This window comes from Emydura macquarii, unplaced genomic scaffold, assembly GCF_026122565.2.
Source record: "Emydura macquarii macquarii isolate MOO-44397 ecotype Brisbane River unplaced genomic scaffold, CSIRO-AGI_Emac_v2 contig_1363, whole genome shotgun sequence".
NCBI classification, from domain to species: domain Eukaryota; kingdom Metazoa; phylum Chordata; order Testudines; family Chelidae; genus Emydura; species Emydura macquarii.
The window spans coordinates 6,616,251-6,636,348 of record NW_027131500.1 but is presented as its reverse complement, the minus strand read 5'-3'; the positions used below and the strand labels follow the sequence as shown (position 1 = coordinate 6,636,348).

Below are 20,098 nucleotides of genomic sequence, written 5' to 3'. Positions count from 1 at the left end.
AAAGCGTTCCCAGGCAAGGGACCAGAGCAGCCCAGGAGAAGGAAGTGAGCATGGGATCTCCTGGGGAGATATGGTGGACTGGCACAGCAGAGAGGGACACACTGTCAAAGGAAGAGTAGTATCCAACCAAATGCCCAGCAAGGGCCCAAGCTCCAGAAAGGGAATTCAGCCTGAGAGTGCTCCAGGGCAAGTCATAAGACTGATTAACCCAGGATGGAGAGTTTCCAGTGGAGTAGCTTACTGAAGATGTCATTTGTTTTCGTATTGTTCTTTTCTGTTAAATAAATGAGACTCTCCAAAGAGGGTCCTCTTGAATAGTAGAAAAGCCTGCTTGGATTTGTTTATATCCTGGGTGACAGGAAACTGAGATAGTTGTTCACCTGCAGTGCCGTGCCTGACCACTGGGAGTGTGCGGGGGTGACCTCTACTATTACACTAAGCCTAGATATATTAGTGATTTTATCCTCGCAACATCCCTGTGAGGTAGGGAAGTATTACTTCCACTTTGCATATGGATAACCAAGGCACAAAGAGAATAAGAGATATTCCTAGAGCAACAAAGAAAGTCTATAGAAACTAACTAGAAATTAAACTTAGATCTTCAAGTACCTTAACTACAAGATTGTCCAGGATAGGGATAATACAGAAGCCAAAGATCTCTCTAGTCTAAACAGAGGGGAAACCTCAAGTAGCCAGATTGGTTGGTTAGGGCCCCTTTGTGCTGCTGAACGAGGACAAAGTGACCAGGGCCTTAGTCTGCAGCTTAAAGAGAAGAGTTTCATGAAAGCCCAAAACTTGAAATGCTGATTATCAATATTTTATAAAAATCTCAGATATCTCATCTGCCTAGAAAATTAACAAAAACCGATTTTTGTAAAAACTACATCATATATTTTAATAAACAAATAACATGAGCTTTTCCCAAAGAAATCAATGGAAAAGAATTTTTTCTCTCTTGCTTTCTGGAACTCCCTGCATAATGACAAATAACATGGCTGTTTTTATAGAACAAGAACGTTTTCACAATATGTAATAGGAATATTTTATTTTAACAAGCCTATGTCATTGTTGGTAATGCAGGATTGTGGGATTCTGTCATTTAGAAAATATCTAAAGTTTTCTTTTAAGCATATAGCAATACATGAGATCCCAATTCATTAATGCATCACAGTTTTGACTCAAAAATGCTAGCAAACTGGATTGTATGTTGTAGAAATAATCCAGTGATCAGAACTGTCACTGAATCAGTTAATTACTTCCACATTGTGGTACCTACATTTCAAGGTACTAAATTTAAAAACAAGAAACTAAATAATCACGCATTTTAAATTTAAAATCAAAATCTGCAAAGAGCAGGGCTTTCAGAGAAAAATAGCTTTGCCTTGATTTACACATTTAAACATATACAATATATGATTTTTTTTTACAAATATAATTTCTAAATTCCTAATAATATACAGATTGCATTTACTGTTCTTTCCCACTAATAAATCAAATGAACAAGAATCGGAAAAGACAAGATAAATCTGTCAGTGTTTGATATAGTTTATTTTTAAAAAATCTTATTTAGCACTAGATTATTTACATGGATGTCCGATGCTAAAAATGGCTAAATATGGCAAAAGTAGCTGTCCAGGACAATCTGAAACTTCCTATAAATAAAAATGTTCTGCTGTCAGAACTGAGATATTCTTTCTTTAATCTTTTCAGTTATTGAAGTATGCTTGCAAGTATCATATTAAGATTAAAAGGGGTAAAATCAGAAATCCTTGCAACTGTACTGTAAACCCTGGATATATGGGCCTCAATCACAGGGCTTCTAAATATATGAAACTGTATAAAAATCTCATATTCACAGTTATGTGCTATCAATGTTTTATTCAAGGGGCCTCTCAGAAATTTTCTCTCTTACACCCCAATCCAGCAAAGAATTTAAGCATGCAAGTAATCTATTTGAAGTAATGGGGTTATTCATGTGGTTAAATTTAAGCACATGCTTATCTGCTTTGCTAGATAGGGCCTTTGTGATAAACTACAGAAGTACATATGCTTGCAGAGAAGAGGAGAACTAAAGAATCTATTTCTTTGTTTTCATGTTTAAATATAAACACTTCTTCATTAGAAGGAGGGAAGCAACACCACATACCAAAGAAACATATGCTTCTGTAAATCCACAGATAGGTTTGTGCTTTGTTCCTAATCCCTAATGTATATAAAGAGCATATTGACAGTATAGCAAACAGTGAAATGGTTTGTGGTGTGGGCAGCCCTTTTAGGGTGGTCCTGGAGTATCTTCCCCAGGGGAATTTTGTTTTTTTAAATACTTAACCACTTAGTGCAATCTGGTTCACTCCAAAGGCAAAACATGCTCTCTTGAGAAGTATTTTTGAGTGCCAGTCTTGTCTGGCAGGAGTGATTTAGCAGTGTCCAGAGAGGGCGATGAACTCCATTAAAAAAATCTACGTATTTCAATCTTTTATTCAATTTGGTGGCAGATTTTTAAAAGGGGGCTTTTGTGAGCCCTAAGAGCCTCACTGTCCAGCAAATCACTGATTCCTGAACTACATTAAACACTTCTACATTACTGACTATATATAATCTATGAAAAACAAAATGCCAAATGTTGGTGCCTTACACTGAGTAGTGTGATGAATAGGTATTCCATACAACATTTGTTTCATTACAAATGAATCTCTATTGTATCTAGGAAGCTAGTAAAGGTGTTATATGGCTTTTATTAATAGAATTATGATCTATGTGGAATGTGAGCTGAGAAGATGCCTTGTGCTTATTTTTCTCCCCAACAACTGTTGCTGAGTGACATTATCAATTGCAAATTGTTAGAATAGGATAATAGGAAATCTTTATTCTGTTTAACCATTCTCTGTGGTTTAAATGCAGTCAACCTTTCCAGACAAGGTATCTCCAAAAATGTACCACAACATTATTTCTGTTTTCTGACCTATATTTAATGGCTCAGATCCTTGGATCTGGCTAAGCTGTGTTCATGCAGGCAGGAGTGGGCAGGAAAGGTGCTTAACATGGTTTAAAACTATTGTTGTGAACCTGACTGGAGCTTGGGGCTCCCAGCTTAAATCAGAGCAGTCTCAGGGATGGTCTAACTTTGGGGATCACTAGAGTACAGAGCACTCCAGCCACAAATCCTGTCTCCTCCTCTGTTGGAGGGGCTCAAGAAGGTAGTGTGGAGCTGGATTATGCCAGTTCTACGAGAAGTGGAGATTTGTCTACCCAAGACAAATCACCAGCTACCCTCTTTTTACATGGATACATCAGTGTTTGAGGATCTGGCCCAATATCCAAGAATTACAAATGCATGTTATGCCCCATTCGTTTTCAAGTATAATTTAAAAGTAGTGTCATCATGTATAGATAGGAGCCCTCTCTATAAGAATATTGTTTTCAGTTTGCACAGTCATTAGCCAATTTTAATTTAAAAAAAAAAATTAAAAAACAACTTTAAAAGCAAAAGCACAATTCAAGAAGTGCATTTACACTAGATACTCACAATTTCATGTAGTCAAAAGAACTTCACTTCTGGTCTGGTGCATCTGAATCCCAGTAGTTGGTAGAACAGCACCTATAGTTGTTATTGGTTGTTTTTTACACCTCACTAACTTCTGACAAATAAAATACATGCACATGAAGGCTCCTCTGTAACATTTTCAGCTCAGAGCTAAAAGCATACTCAAGGTTACTGAATATTTCTTCTAATTTAGACAAGACAAAAGCTTTTTTTCCCCTCCTTAGTCTATTAAGTAGAACTGCATTCCTAACTTTTATAAAAATGCCTTTACTATCAAAGCTTAGACTCTTCCTCATATGCTTGCCCTAATAGACTATCAACTAACAAAGCTCATGTTCCCAGACAAGGACTCACGATAATGTTTTGAGCCTAAAGACTCATCAGCCATGCCTACATTTTGAGATGACTTACTACTGCAACCCTACCACCTCATCCTACAAGAGTGGACATGTAAAATCAATGTGTGCAGCAGCTCCTATGTGAGCACAGCATGCTCTAACTTACCCCTTGGAAACACACAGTCAGCTTCATGATGCTGCTAGCCCATCCTGTACTAAGAGGAATCCAGAGGTTGCACTTGAACCTGGATTTTCTCCTTGGCACTTAGATTTATGAAGAAAAACTTAAAAACATGAACTGAGTGTAAACTGATTCAGTCTTATCTTCCTGATTATGCAGAGCCTGATGCAATAGCTCTGAAAATTATGAACAAACCCCATTTATCAAAGGAGGATGTCAACTTTTAAATATTCTTTGTTAGTTTTCTGTTATGCTGAGAGGTTCTGGTGGTTGCTTGGATCACAAATCTCTTGGCGATTAGGTGTGCATGACACCCTTCAATAAATCACCAGCCCTCCACTTATAAAAAAGGGGGTTGTGAACCACTCAGGAGTTTTTGGACTGAGTGAACAGAGGGGTTTTACTGGGGGTGGGAGGCGGTGCATGCGAGTGTGCATGTGAGTATGCGTGCACAGAACACACAAACTGAGAATAGGTAGAACAGAGAGAGGCAGAGGCAAAAAGCTAGGCAGTAGCTAGTGAACACTGTGTGACCGTGGAAAATATTACAGAGAGAGCTTTTGGTCTGTTGGTTAAAGAGTCCTGGGGCTGTAAGCTAAGAAACTGTTCCTTTTGTTCTTGGTTCCTCCTGCATTCAGAGAAGCAGGACTTTGTACATTCCTTGTGAATAAACAAGATTGCATCAAAGAAAATAGCAAACCATATCAGTTTCTGGCTCTGAACTTTGACAAGCCACTCAGGTTGAAAAGCAGCAACATTTCAATGTCAGCACTTAATTATTTCACACAGGATCATTTTAATACAAATGTCCAGCAAAGTTACTTATTGCAAACTGCCGTTCAGGTGCCCAAAGCCCATACTGTCTCCTGTTCAGAAGCCAGTATCTCCAGATTTCACAAGGCAGTCATACATTTTCAATGCAAAATTCTACAGCACATTAACATTTTAAGGGCACCTAATTTAATGCAAAAACTAAGCCACAAAGAACTCCAAATAGTAACCAAAAGAACCCATAGCTAGAAAAAATATAGAGTGAACTTAAAAATAACTGTGGAAATCTCCTGCTATAACCAGTGTCTGCAGATGCAGCTTTGATCTTTCTGCCCCAGTACAGCTGGTAGGAGATTTTTCATCAAAGTGGTTTTTCGTCAGTAATGACATTTTGATTAAATAAACTTTTTTCACTAAACATCAATTTTGGCAAAAATTTCTGATGGGACAAAAAGAACATTTTTAATTTAGGAAAATTTAATTTCAGTAAAATTTCAAAATCTTGTTTCAAAATGAAATTTCATTTTGAAATTTATTTAGTTTTGTTAATTTTTATTGCTCTTATTATCTCTACATTATTCCAGTCATCAGTAACAGGACATAATGACATGTCATATCATGACATTATAACATGATATGTCAAATCATATTACTAACTACTATTGTCATGTCATGAAATAAGGTGAAATAATATAAGTATAATTTTTAAAATGTTTCTGAAATGAAGTTTTCCTAATCTAAAATTTTTGAAATTTCCATTTTGTGAGTAACATTGAAAATATTATGGTTTTGTTCTGATTTGGAATTAAAACAAATTATGAAATTTTGAAATTACCCATGAAATAGAAATTCCAAGTTCAATAAGCTGTATTTAGGAGCCTATTTCCTGATGCAATCATTATTAAATTAAAAAGCTTCCCTCCACCCCACCACAGAGATCATGGCTGCTGAATTTATATTCACTGGTGAGTTTCAAACATTTACGGCTATTAATATTGCTTATGTATTCTGATTAAATGACCTTTTCTGTAGTCATCAAAGGAAATAGTAAAAATATCACTTCAGTTTTCCCTTCGCAGACAGCTGTGCTGCTTCTAACTTCAGCTATAGTTATCAAACTGAACCTTAAGGTGCCTGAACCAAAAAACGGGGGAAAATTGTTTCGGGTTGACCCGGAATGGATTCTTTTTTTGTTTTTTCTAGGCAAAATGATAAACAAAAACAACTATTTGGGATAAAATGAAACATTTCGTTTTGTTTTCTGAATTTTTTTTTACTCTTTTAAAAATAATTAAATCTAGCTACATTTCAAAGTTTTAGAATTTCTTTTGATTTTTCAGGTGAAACTATTTGCCAAATTCAACTATTTGCAAATAGTTTCAGTCAACCCAGATTTGCATTTTTTACAAATAAACATTGTGTCCAAAAAAATTTGCCCAGCTCTACATCAACTGCATATTTTATGTCTCTTTCCCCCAGTTGTCATTTCTTGCTTTATTCGTAAATTATGAGCTCTTAAGGGAAGGACATTCCGTTACTTTAATCTGGACAGTTCCTAGCCCTCCACTGCAGGGACTACAATAATACAAATAACTGTTGGCTAAATTTTCATAGGTACTGAGCACCCACAGCTTTCATGTATTTCCTTGAAGTCAACAGGGATCTATCTACAAGAATGCAACTGTGTGCCCTCATACGGTCACTTTCAGGACTGGGGTTTAATGCTTTTTTTTATTGTAGATGACCAGGCTAATCACCATTCAGCAAACCTTAGTTCATTTGCATGCTGCCATAAGTTGTTTTGTTTTTCTGTTTACATCTTTAAAATATAGTCTAAACTATTGTGATGCAACGCCTTATCATTTTTCTTTGCTAACTAGCAGTGGGATATTAAACAATTAAATTGACAAAGTACTTTTTCCACATTTTATATAACTGATAAAGGAATTATACAAAAACACAAACTATTACATTTTTTGTGAGTGCAGAAAAAAAATAGAGAATTTACATTCTGAGATAATTTCAGGAATAACAATATTAGCATATAGAATGGCCATAGTGGGTCAGACCAATGGTCCATCTAGTCCAGTATCCTGTCTTCCGATAGTAGCCAATGCCAGGTGCATCATAGGGAATGAACGGAACAGGTAAACATCAAGTGATCCAGCCCATCGCCCATCCCCAGCTTCTGGCAAACAGCAATCCCTGCCTATCCTGGCTAATAGCCATTGATGGATCTATCCTCCTTGAATTTATCTAGTTCTTTTTTGAACCCCATTACAGTCTTGGCTTCACAATATCCTTTGGAAGGAGTTCCATAGGTTGACAATGTGTTCTGCCTATTAATTTAATTTGGTGACCCCTAGTTCTTGTGTTATGAGAAGGAGTAAATAACTCTTTCTTATTTACTATCTCCACACCAGTCATGATTTTATAGACTTCTATCATATACTCCCTTAGTTGTTTCTTTTCCAAGCCAAAAAGTCCCAGTCTAATTAATCCCTCCTCATATGGAAGCTTCTCCATACCTCTAATCATTTAGTTGCCCTTTTCTGTATCTTTTCCCATTCCAATATATCTTTTTTGAAATGGGGCGACCAGATCTGCATACAGTATTCAAAATGTGGGTGTACCATGGATTTGTAAAAAGGCAATATGATAGTTTCTGTCTTATTATCTATCCGTTTCCTAATGATTCCCAACATTCTGTTAGCTTTTTTGACTGCTGCTGCACATTGAGTGGATGTTTTCAGAGAACTAGCCACAATGACTCCAAGATCTCTTTCTTGAATGGTAATAGCTAATTTAGGCCCCAGCATTTTATATGTATACTTGGGATTATGTTTCCCAATGTGCATTACTTTGCATTCATCAACGCTGAATTTCATCTGCCATTTTGTTGCCCAGTTACCCAGTTTTGTGAGATTCCTTTGTAACTCTTTGCAATCTGCTTTGGACTTAACTATCTTTTGTAGTTTTGTATCATCTGCAAATTTTGCCACTTCACTGTTTACCCCTTTTTCCAGTTCATTTATGAATATGTTTAACAGTACTGGTCCCAGTACAGACCCCTGGCGAACACCTTTATTTTACCTCTCTCCATTCTGAAAACTAACCATTTATTCCTACCCTTTGTTTCCTATCTTTTAACCAGTTACTGATCCATGAGAGGACCTTCCCTCTTATCCCATGACATCCCAGTTTACTTTGCTTAAGAACCTTTGGTGAGGAACCTTGTCAGTGGCTTTCTGAAAATCTAAGTACACTATATCCACTGGATCACCCTTGTCCACATGCTTGTTGATCCCCTCAAAGAATTCTAGTAGATTGATGATGCATGATTTCCCTTTACACAAACCATATTGACTTGTCCCCAACAAATCGTGTTCATCTATGTGTCTGATAATTCTGTTCTTTACTCTTCAATCTATTTGCCTGGTACTGAAGTTAGGCTTACCAGCTTGTAGTACCTCTGCAGCCTTTCTAAAAAATTGGCATCACATTAGCTGTCCTCCAGTCATCTGGTACAGAAACCGATTTAAGTGATAGGTTACATACCACAATTAGTAACTCTGCAATTTCGCATTTGAGTTACTTCAGAACTCTTGGATGAATACCATCTGATCTTGGTGACTTATTACTGTTTGATTTATCAGTTTGTTCCAAAACCTCCTCTAATGACACCTCAATCTGGGACAGTTCCTCAGATTTGTCACCTAAAAGGAATGGCTCAGGTTTGGGAATCTCCCTCACATCCTGACCCGGGAAGACTTATGCAAAGAATTCATTTAGTTTCTCCGCAATAGCCTTATCTTGTCTGAATGCTCCTTTAGCATCTCAATTGTCCAGTAGCCCCACTGGTTGTTTAGCAGGCTTCCTGCTTTTGATATACCTAAAAAAAAATTGCTGTTACTTTTTGAGTCTTTGGTTAGCTGTTTTTCAAATTATTTTTTAGTCTTCCTAATTATATTTTTACACTTCACTTGCCAGAGTTTATGCTTCTTTCTATTTTCTTCAATAAGATTTAACTTCCACTTTTTAAAGGATGCCTTTTTGCCTCTAACTGCTTCTTTTATTTTGTTCTTTTGCCAGGGTTGCACTTTTTTGGTCCTCTTACTATGTTTTTTAATTTGGGGTATGCATTTAAATTGAGCGTCTATTATGGTGTCTTCAAAAAGTTTCCATGAAGTTTACAGGGATTTCACTTTTGGCACTCCTACCTTTTAATTTCTGTTTAACAAACTTCCTCATTTTTGTGTAGTTACCCTTTCTGAAATTAAATGCTTCCGTGGTGGGCTGTCCACAGAGGTGTTGTATTTTATTATGTTATGGTCAGTATTACCAAGCGGCTCAGCTATTGGTATAGTCACCTCTTAGACCAGATCCTGTGTTCCACTTAGGACTAAATCAAGAATTGCTTCTCCTCTTAAGTCGATTCCAGGACAAGCTGCTTCAAGAAGCAGTCAATTAAGATGTCCAGAAACTTTCTCTCTACATCTCATCCTGAAGTGACATTTATTAGTCAACACGGCGATAGTAATCCCCCATTATTATTTAGTTTTTTATTTTTATAGCCCCTCTAATTATTATAATTTATATTATTATTATTTTTAGCCTTACCCTGGTCAGGTGGTCAGTAGTATATCCCTACTGCTATAGTATTATTCAAGTATGGAAATACTATCCACAGAGATTCTATGATACAGTTTGCTCCATTTAAGATTTTTTATTTCATTTGACTTCATGCTTTCTTTCACATATAGTGCCACTCCCCCACCAATATGACCTAATCTGTCCTTAAAATGCAAACATACTATCATGCAGGAAGTTGCTAATGGCTGCAATTGAGCAGATCTTTGATCTACAATCACAGACCTGGTTAAAATCAATGGGTGTTCTGGCTAAATAAAGGAGCAGTTAAGCCCCTTAAGTAATGACACAGCTGAAAACAATAGAAACCACTGCCCACGGCAATGGTCTGCATGACAAAATCTGATGAGAAATTAAGTTATGTAGGATCAGGGGGTCACTAGTTACAGCAAAACAGTATGAGGTCTTGTCTACACTAGCACTTATTCTGGCAAAAATTTTGTCACTCAGGGGCAGGAAAAAAGCACCCCCCGAGTGACATAAATTTTGCCAGCATCGGCACTTGTGTGGACAGTGCTTTGTCATTAGGAGATGCTCTTCCACCAACATAGCTACCACCACTTGTTTAGGTGGTTTTATTATGTCGGCAGGACATAACGTGGCTACATAAGCACTTATGCCAGCAAAATTTATGTTGCTCAATGGGTCACTTGCAGAACTGGTATCTTTAGATCAGCACAGACCTCTCTGACACTTGAGCTAACAGTAGTAAATCCTTATCCTCTATATAGACCAGCCACATAGGAGGATGAGACCCATCTTTGTGGATTTCACAGATGTTTGCTGATAGCAAAGGAACAGTAAGACTCAGGACTCCTGGGTTCAATTCCAGATTCTGTAGCGGAGTGTGCTGTAATGGTTAAATATCCTTCTTACCCTATTCCTCTAAGCTTGATTCCTTCTACTCCTATCCACTCCAGCCTCTCCTAGTCCTTGTCTCTGAACCAGCTCCTGTTTCAGTCTCCCTCACAAGCTCCCCACCTCACTGCATTCAGTTCAGGGTACTTTCTTTTCCTTCATGCTGCTCCATGCAATTGCCGGGAAACTTCATTCCTGAGGTCCTGAGCTAAGCAGGAGCATACTCATTCACTTTGTAAGGACGCTGTATGTGCAGTCTGGTTGGCACATAGGAATGGCATGGAGACTGAACGTGCTCAGAACAGAGGGACTCTTTGGAGAATAATTCTGCCAAACTAACAATTCTCTGCTTGAGCATGTGCACACTTCAATTTTCAGCTTAAAACTTTACCAAATATGAGCGGATTTCTATGAGAATGCCAAAAAGCCCATCTCTGACACTTTGGTGACCTCCCTGCCAAATTTCAAGCCCCTATTTTAAAGCATGAAGATGCTAGAGCATCTCAAAGAAAAGCTTGTAAGAATTTTAACATGGGCAAAGCAACGTATTTTTTCCTTAATTTTGTTCTCAGAAATACATGCACTGATTTTGCTGAAATGTTCTAAAAAACTCTGCCTGAGTCAATCACCCAGCACAGAAAATTTCACCCTAATAGTTAAAGTTTAGTAGCATTATATTCAATTGAAAATAGGAAAAATGAAAATATATGCACTTATAATGGAAAGTGTTAGGCAATTTTAACTAAAGGAGTCATACCAGTGCTGCTATAATAATTCAGTTTTATATGGTACCCCACATTCATCTACAATTTAGTAATCATATTTTCTAATAGATATGTTTCTCCTGGAACTCTCCTCCTTATAAATTTTTTGTTATAAACTATATCAAAAATAAAGAGAGATAAGAGTTAGATTTTCTAATCATAGTAGATTCCACCATCCATACTCATAATGTATGGAGCTACCCATGGAGAAAATGTCTACTTAATGTAAGGATGGCAGAACATGGCCCAATATAAACAAACTAACACTATTGTAATCCAAGCTATTTTATACTGAAAAAAATAAAATCAAACATCACTTGGCTTAATAAAAATATTTAAAAAAAATCATATTAGCAGATAAATAGTTAGCTACAAGAAGAATAAACTAGTGGCAATAAACTAATTAAGTACAGACATACCTTGCCCTTGAGGAACTCCATAAAATTCAGCAGCTATCCTTGCTGCCTCTTTACGGTTCCCTTTTACAATGTAGAAATGACTGAGGATGGCAAGGCTGATTTTCACAAAAAGTTTAAAACAGAAAAGTGAAAGTATAGTAAAGTAAACATTGGAGAGTTGCTGGGCAAAAGGGCGATTTTCCTCTATGACAGTCATTGCTGCACCAGAGTCTTTGTCAGTGCTTCGGTACAATTCTCAAATGTGTTGATATGATCATATGGCTCCAGTCAGGCACTCCCAGGAACAGCTGGTCCTGAGGAAAGAAAATATCAGCTGGTCATGATGCTTGCTGCTCAAAATATGAGGATTATTTATACTGTACATAGTATTGAGTTCACTACAGCTTGTGCTGGCCTGATGATATTCAACTGGCGCGGAATATCCACACAGTTTCCGAGATTCACAGTTTCCAAGGTGCTTTCATTTAAAGGATCTATTTCATTCCAGAGATTGTATTTTTATTTTGTCTAGTTATTTCTATTTTTACTTACTTAAAAACATTGCCACAAGTATTATTTTAAGACTCTTTTGTTACTCAGTGTTGCCATAAAAAGCTTTGTACCCTTGAATATGAAATCAATTTCCCCCAGACATGTTCTCTCTGTTCTTCATGTACATACCTTTATTATTGTTAGGTTTCTAGGATGTTGGATTGCGGCCAAGTTTTTCATTAATTCTATACCCTGACAGTAGCATTTTTTCTGAATTACATGGATTTTGCAAACAGATAAGAAAACAAAATGTAGGATAAATTCAGGACATACCAGTTTAGTGTCTCTTTAATTCAGGAATGACTGGAATAGTGACATGCTGCTCCAGATACCTGTTATGCATCTAGTAAGTATGGTTTACATAACTGCTAACTGAAATAATATCAAATAGCTAATAGGAGAAACAAATCCCACATTGCTTTTACAGTTAGATCTGCTGCTCAGAATATTTAAAATTTCACTGGACAAAGCACCAATAAATATAAAATAGGGAATAATCCTGCACTGGCAGAGAGATGAACTAGATGAGCTAATAAGTCTTTTCTATCTCTAATGTCTATGATACACATTTTTGTTATGATGTACCATGTTATTTTATATCTATGATGTGGCTAGGTTTACTTCTCACCCTATTTTGAACACGTTCCTTAGATTCTTCAAAGAGAACTGATTTGCTCATATACTGTAAACTCATTACTCACACTGATCAGCAGTTCCATTGCTGCGAGTAACTGCTCATGAGTAAGCAATGACTTCAAAATGTGACACAAACTGAAGAGCAGCAGGATAGATCAAGATTCTTCTAAGGGAGACACAATCCAAAAATAACATACCTTTACAAAACCTCCGAGGATCTCACACTTCTTTCTCTTAATAACTTTTTGAATAAAAAAGGAATTAATTTCTTTAAATGTGGTATGAAATTATCATCCCAAATATTATATACTGTAACTTCCTACTCTATTAGAAATTTTAACAAAGGTGTTTTGTTAAATATATCTGGTCAGGTTACGCCTTTAATTTTCTCTAATTTGATGTACATAACAGGGAGAAACTAACAACACTGGCTGGAGTCTGTCATACTGTAGTATGTGTGAACTTCCTCATATGTTCTGCCAAGTTATATTAATCTTAAAACTGAAACACCCTTTCTATTCCACCCCTGGCTCTTTTGCACAACAATAACAAATCATGAAGAATTCTGCATGAATTTTAGAATGTTGGCAGATGTGCAGGAGGGATTATTGTCAGGATCCAAAGCCCACTCAATTCAGTAGAAAGACTCCCGCTGACTTCAGTGATCTTTGGATCAGGCCTTCATGCAGAACCACCAAACACATTTTCATCTGGGACTCAAAATACGATTTGAACGCATATTTCCAGAGAAAAAATGGCAAAATTATGAATTTGCTATACCACCTAGCTCCTAGACTAAGTTATCAAATTGAAAACTGCAATGGCTTCTGAAATCCATTTGTGAAGAAACCTCTGTGGGCAGAGAGATGGAAGGAGAATGTCTGTTTGAGAATAAATATCAAGCCCTCACTCTGGCTTGAAGCAAAATTGTGCTTTTAATTTTATCTTAAAGAAAGCAGAGTCTTATGGTTTTTTTCTGAAGAAATTTGAATGTATGCAAAATCACAGGACTAATTAGAAAAAGCAATGCACAAATAATGCATTTTACATAGAAAAATGTACTCTGAAAATATACTTCAGTTTCTTCTTAAAGTTTGTTCATAGACATTTCAGCAACCAGCTAGCATAAATATTGCTTTCCTAATAATATCCTTAGAAGTATGGGTGAGTATTTGGGAAACTGCCAAATAAAAATCCCTTTTTATATTTGGCATATTGTTATCTGACACTGAATTGAGGTGGCATGTTTTCCATAGGGATAAATGTGCACTATGTTCCTAGCTACGGCTGCCAATTTCCGCTTCAATCACTAACAAACAGAAATTATATTTTCCTTATCATAGAATCATAGGACTGGAAGAGACCTCATGAAGTCATCTAGTCCAGTCTCCTGCACTTATGGCAGGACCAAGCATTATCTAGACCATCCATCACAGATGTTTGTCTAACCTGCTCTTAAAAGTCTCCAATGATGGAGATTTCACAACCTCCCTAGGCAATTTATAGCAGTGCTTAATTACCCTGAAACTTAGGAAATTTTTCCTAATGTCCAGCTTAAACTGTCCTTTCCGCAATTTAAGATCATTTCCTCTTGTCCTGTCCTTAGAGGTTAAGGAAAACAAATTTTCTCCCTCCTCCTTGTAAAAACCTTTTATGTGCTTAAAAACTTTTATGTCCCCCATCAGTCTTTTCTTCTCCAGACTAAACAAACCCAGTTTTTCAGTCTTCCCTCACAGGTCATGTTTTCTAGACCTTTAATCATTTTTGTTGCTCTTCTATGGACTTTCTCTAGTTTGTCCACATTTTTCCTGAAATGTAGTGCCCAGAATTGGACACTATACTCCAGTTGAGGCCTAATCAGCACGGAGTAGAGTGGAAGAACTACCTCTCGTTTCTTGCTTACATGAGGTTGCCTCTACAGCCTTAATTTGCCCCTCTTGCACATATGTATTGTGTAATTGATGCCTGCATCATAATTATGTATTATATTTTCCACAGGACCTCTGCCTCATTCAGGGTACTGGATGGACTTTGCTGCAGCAATGAACCAGGGTTTTGTAATTAATGGGCGTGTTGTGTTTTGCCTTATTTGTTGCAGAAGCTGAAAGATGTGCAGAGGGACTGTATAAAAAGAAAGGCGGCAATTGAATACCACCCTGAAAAATTATATTTCCTTGTTTCTGCCGCAGTTTCTACGAGATGCTGGGTAAATCTCTTAAACCAAATTAGCCACTAATTCTGTATTCCTCATCTTTTGAGTGACCAACTCCTAATATTTGGGGCTAGATTTGCAGAAATGCTGAAAACTCACAAATTTAACTGATGTCACTGGGAACTCTGCTCTAAACATATATAATGCTGTAATATGCTAAGCACCCTGAAAACCTTAAGTGTCTCCATTTAGACATCCAAATTTCACAAACATATATGGCAATTTTGACCTTAATCTCTGTGCCTCAGTTCCCCTCTGTAAAATGGGGATAATAATACCACCTAATTTCACAAAGGTTGTTGTGAGGATAACTTCATTAAGGTCTGTGAAGCACTCAGAACACTATAGATACACCCAGGAGAAAATTAATGAGTTTGTGTCCAGTACAGGGCTTGGACGGTGTGCATTAATTACAGTGTAGGATTATGCTCCGTATGGACCAAAATCTGATGTCTTCAATTACAAAGAATAGTACCTCAATCAGTGCAATTGACTTCAGTGGGCCTGCTCCAAGAATAAAGTACTACTTAACATGACAAAAAGGATCAGAATCTGACCCTATGTGTACAGATGGGCCTTGAGTTAAACTTCCCTGAACTCTGAAAATATTGGGCAGAGCTAGAATTTATGCTAATAATCTTTGATTAGATGATGTGGTCCTTCTATATTCAATTTTTTACCCATTCTGTATCTTTCATTAATGTGACTGTGCAGTATTATTGTAGCCGTGTTGGTCCCAGGATATTAGAGAGACAAGGTGGGAGAGGTAATATCTTTTATTGGACAACTTCTCTTGATGAGAGACACAAGCTCGAAAGCTTGTCTTTCTCACCAACAGAAGTTGATCTAATGAATGTAACTTATTGACATCTGCAGTAAGTGACAAATTAAGGAAAACATGTTATTCCTTAGGATGTTCTCTTATTATTCGTTCAATTCACTTGCATTTCCATCTTTATTTTATTCTGTTGTGTTTGGCTCACTTGTTCAATATTTGAAAAGGCCAGTGTGGCAATCTTAAGGCTCTGTAAATTGAGATGAAGAAAAATAACTGAACACAACATTCATTCTCTTAGGAGCTGAACACAAAATGTAGGAACACAAAAACACCCTATCACTATCCCTTCATTAAAGAAAAATATTTCTATGTACTATGAGCTCTTTCCTCAGTTCTGGAAAGGTTTGTTCAGTTGTAATTATACATAACAACTGGGCTCTACTTTACAATGTAATTACAGCTGCTCTGAGAATGCCAGTTCTGCAGAAATGAGGCTCCTGAGACATTTAGCAAGTTCTTTAAAGATGAGCTTTAAATGTTCTTTAAATATTTTTGATACATAACTAAAAGATGTGAAAGTCAAAATATCCACAAAAGAACAATAACCACAAAAGGAGTTTTATACAAGTAATTTTAATTGCAGCCTCTCTCTTCTTCATAGATCGTCCTGTTTCTTTTAAAGTCATTGTTTCTTGACAAAGAGCTCAGTCCTGCAAGGTGCTGAGATGCCTCAACTCCCACTGAAGTCAATATCTAGCCCAGTAGGAACTATTATCTCTGCCTAGTGACTAGCTGACTTTTATTTTATAATGTTTATGGGATGTTAATCCCTGATACTTAACACTTTATCTGACTTATTTAATGCCATAGGAATGCACTGCTCATTTACTTTGATATATTTTCTTGCAGCTATTTCCTCTGTTGCTATATATTCTTTTTAACATGTTTATCTTGAATATAGTATTTTTAGATACATTCTTTTAAAAATTGCATTTGCACCTATATATTGCAGCTTTGAGAAAATAACCTCCATCATCCTAAACTGCTTTAAAATGTCCTTTCTTTCAGTTGATACTAAATGTAAGTGAAGAATATTGGTGGAATAAATTGCCATTTTCTAGAATAAGATTTTGTTTTTTGTCTCATAAACAAACAGCCACCGCTTCTTGTTCCCTGGCTGCTGTAACACTGGCAGACCAGGTGCCAACTCATGCCAAGACCCCTAGGCCTCACTGAACACTAACAAATGTGTAGCTGGAAACTAATCTGGCTCACCTGTGTGTTAGTATTGTTCAAAATCCTAAAAATTAACTCAAATACTTTAGCAAACTGAAGGTCTAGATTTCATACTTCTCCGGTTCTTACATACCACTTTACAATATTTTTAAGTACCACCACTTCACACTATACCCAGTGGATAACTGCCAGTCACATGGCGACAGATTCCATCACAATTGTTTGTCTAATATCAAACAGTCCCAGCTATCAGCAACGTCATCACATGAATGTGTTTGGTCTACTTAACAACTCTATCTAATCACTTACAATAAGATAGTCTAACCTGGGCACTGAACTTTTGACTGTGCTAGACAACTGGAGTAGTTAAATTGAGCTGTTTGTTATGCACCAAGTTAAGCAAATGGTTAAGTGTATCCACACTAACCATTCTGAGTCACATTAAGAGCCCTTGCAGGTTTGGCCCAAGCACTAACTTAAACCATTTCTATTATAATGCTCTCTGGATAGTTATTGCAGCACAACTCTGAAAACTAGTTTATTCTAGAAGATTTTTAAAACACCATCAGTGCACTGAGCATTAGAGAAGACAAACTGTTTCAGCTAGTGTGCATCCACACTGCAACTAAAGCAAACAAACAGTACTTAACCCACTGACAGAGTTTTATCCAAGTAGCATTAGTACACCTGTTAGCAGTTTGGAACATTTTGTGTTTGACCATTTTTTCTAGAAGAGGAATCAGTATTTAATAAGTACATTTCTCTAGTGTAGATTTAACTTGAGTTTAAACCCTTCATGATCTGATTTTCAGATTGTACATTTTTAAGCTTGAAAGTCTGTGCACTTTTTCTGCGGCCTATCCATCAGGATTATTCTTTTAAACTGTCATAAGGTTAGGTAATTTGTTTCTCACTTGAACCTGTCGATTTGTTTTTAAAAATGAGTAATATTTTAGTCATACATATTTGTATTACAGTAGACACTTGTTTGCAGCAACATCTTGTAAGAGCAACCAATGCTTACGAGCAACATTTCTCCTGGCAACACTTTCCCTACTGTGAGTTGTCGACACCCCCACTCCGTAACATCAATAGCCGCTTAGGATAGAGCACTGTAGCAAAAGGGCACCAATATGTTACTACTAATGAACGTCTACTGTACTGCCCAGGGGACCCAATCTAATTTGGGACCCTATTGTGCTAGGCACTGTATAAACATAAAATAAATGACATCCTATTTACTTTAAACACCTCTTCCTACAGGTAACTGCTTTCACAATTTATAGGTAGTCTTGAAACGATGTCCACAATAAGGAGCTGCACACAGGGGTATTATTTCATATTTAGTACTCGCAATTCCATGATCACTTTTTGAAGTATACTTAGTGATTTGCACAGTGCTTTCTGTAACACGGCTTATTTGCAAATTGACAACATTTCTTTTTCAGTCTTAATTACTGCTTTAGAATCAAATACCACGGGGCTACCATTTGTAGAGGGACAGTTTTAACCTACCTGAGATCTTCAGATCATTCTGAATCTCAAAATATTTTGCTATTTGTACTTCTGTGTCAACTTTTTTTAATGCCTTAATGCTTGCTAATCATCCTGGGTGATATTCTATCCTGTCAAGCATCATTCTGAGCTCAACGATCATCAGAATACTTAACTGTGACAAATTAGGGTTGAATTTGCTTAGATAGGTTATCATGTCCATAAATCTCTGTAAGGTCTCCTTGTTTTGCAGGTCTTTCCATTTATGCAATTGCCTCCACCTTTCATGGGTCCATTCAAACTCCTCTGTCACTTAGTCCATCCTATTTATCTAAATTTATGCACCCCTATCTGGCATTTGTTACTGTTCAATTTAAGGTTATTTTCTGTGGGAAACTGCAGAACATTACATATTTTCATTGTGTTAATTATTTTCTTCCCAAAAATCAGGAGATCATCAACAATTACTTCCAACTTTTCCAGATTCTCAAAGATTGAGGATATGATGCTTTGCCTCCGCACATGAGGTATATCAATCTATGAAAAGGAGATTTGAAGGTGAAGAGTTTTATATTTTCTGTTTCAAGTAAGGGCTGCAAAAGCTTTGGCTTGCAACCCAAACTAATACTACTTTGGCATTTTGAAGCCAAGACATGACCTCCACAACTTTTCTTGCATTTGCTGCCCTTATTAAAATCTTTTGGACTACATCAATCTTTAACTTATTCAGTTTTACTTAGTAGGTCTTTAAGATAATTGACAATGGTCTCATTTTGTATATGGTTTAATGTAAAGTAATATTTTTGCTTGGATCAAATTATTTTTGACCTTTTTAGTAACTTTGTCTAGCAATTTGATCCCATTGGAATTTATCATACATTTCCAATAACTCTGTGAGATCTGCCACATGCAGGAGGAGGAAGGATTTCAACGTATCTGATTTCTCTTCCATTCCACTTGCTTCCAGGAAAGTTTGGAACTATCTTCCAATTCTCAGTCAGGTTATCCTCCAGATTGAGAGAGAAACCTATTTTTGCCAAAGATTTAGTTTACTTCTGATACCATATAATAAAGATACAACTGGTGCTGGTAAGTGACCAATTTTTATTTCCTGGCTCCAATGTCATGACATGGGTTAGATTTAAAAGATTATACCATAGTCACATGGCATGGTAGCTATCCTACTGTTAATGTTTTGGTTTTATTTAAAAAGTCCCTCTCCTAAGAATGGTATCAGTTAAGCGATGACAGACCCAGCAAAACATATCGTGGCTTGAAAAAAGGAATGACAATCTCTAGTTAAAAGCTACTGGTGCTTTGACAGGAGACGTAAAAATACACTGTGACAGAGAACAAGGAATTGACTCAGGGATTGAGATAAAACCACAGTGAGGTAGATCAGTGAGACAGGCATCTTGCCATAGAATGCAAAGCACAATGAAGTGTGAAGGTCTCAGCTAAACCAGTGACGTATTAAAGGACTTTACCTTACAAGGCTTTGTATGCTATGTAGTGGGCAAAAGCAAATTAGCTTGATGCCAAGAATGGGCTGCCTTTGGCTCCAAAGCATATTTAGAAGCAGTTTTGGAGCCAAGAACATTTGGGGGCTCATCTCCTATCTAGTGTGCTGATGCTGGTGAATGAGATATTGTTATAAGATGTCAAGTTAATTTGATATATGTTGTA

General features: G+C 36.7%; 1 protein-coding gene across 2 annotated transcripts in view; it reads right to left on the bottom strand.

The window, feature by feature from the left end:
- ASB5 (ankyrin repeat and SOCS box containing 5) overlaps positions 1 to 11,832 on the bottom strand; it is a 42,277-nt gene extending 30,445 nt beyond the window's left edge. The window contains exon 1 of one of the 2 annotated variants that reach the window (XM_067551697.1): positions 11,526 to 11,832. In XM_067551697.1, coding sequence (XP_067407798.1) covers positions 11,526 to 11,721 — 196 coding nt within the window. In that variant the 5' untranslated portion in view covers positions 11,722 to 11,832. The remainder of the gene's footprint in view (positions 1 to 11,525) is intronic. The other variant, XM_067551699.1, reaches the window with a different exon arrangement.
- Between the last annotated feature and the right edge of the window lie 8,266 nt (positions 11,833 to 20,098).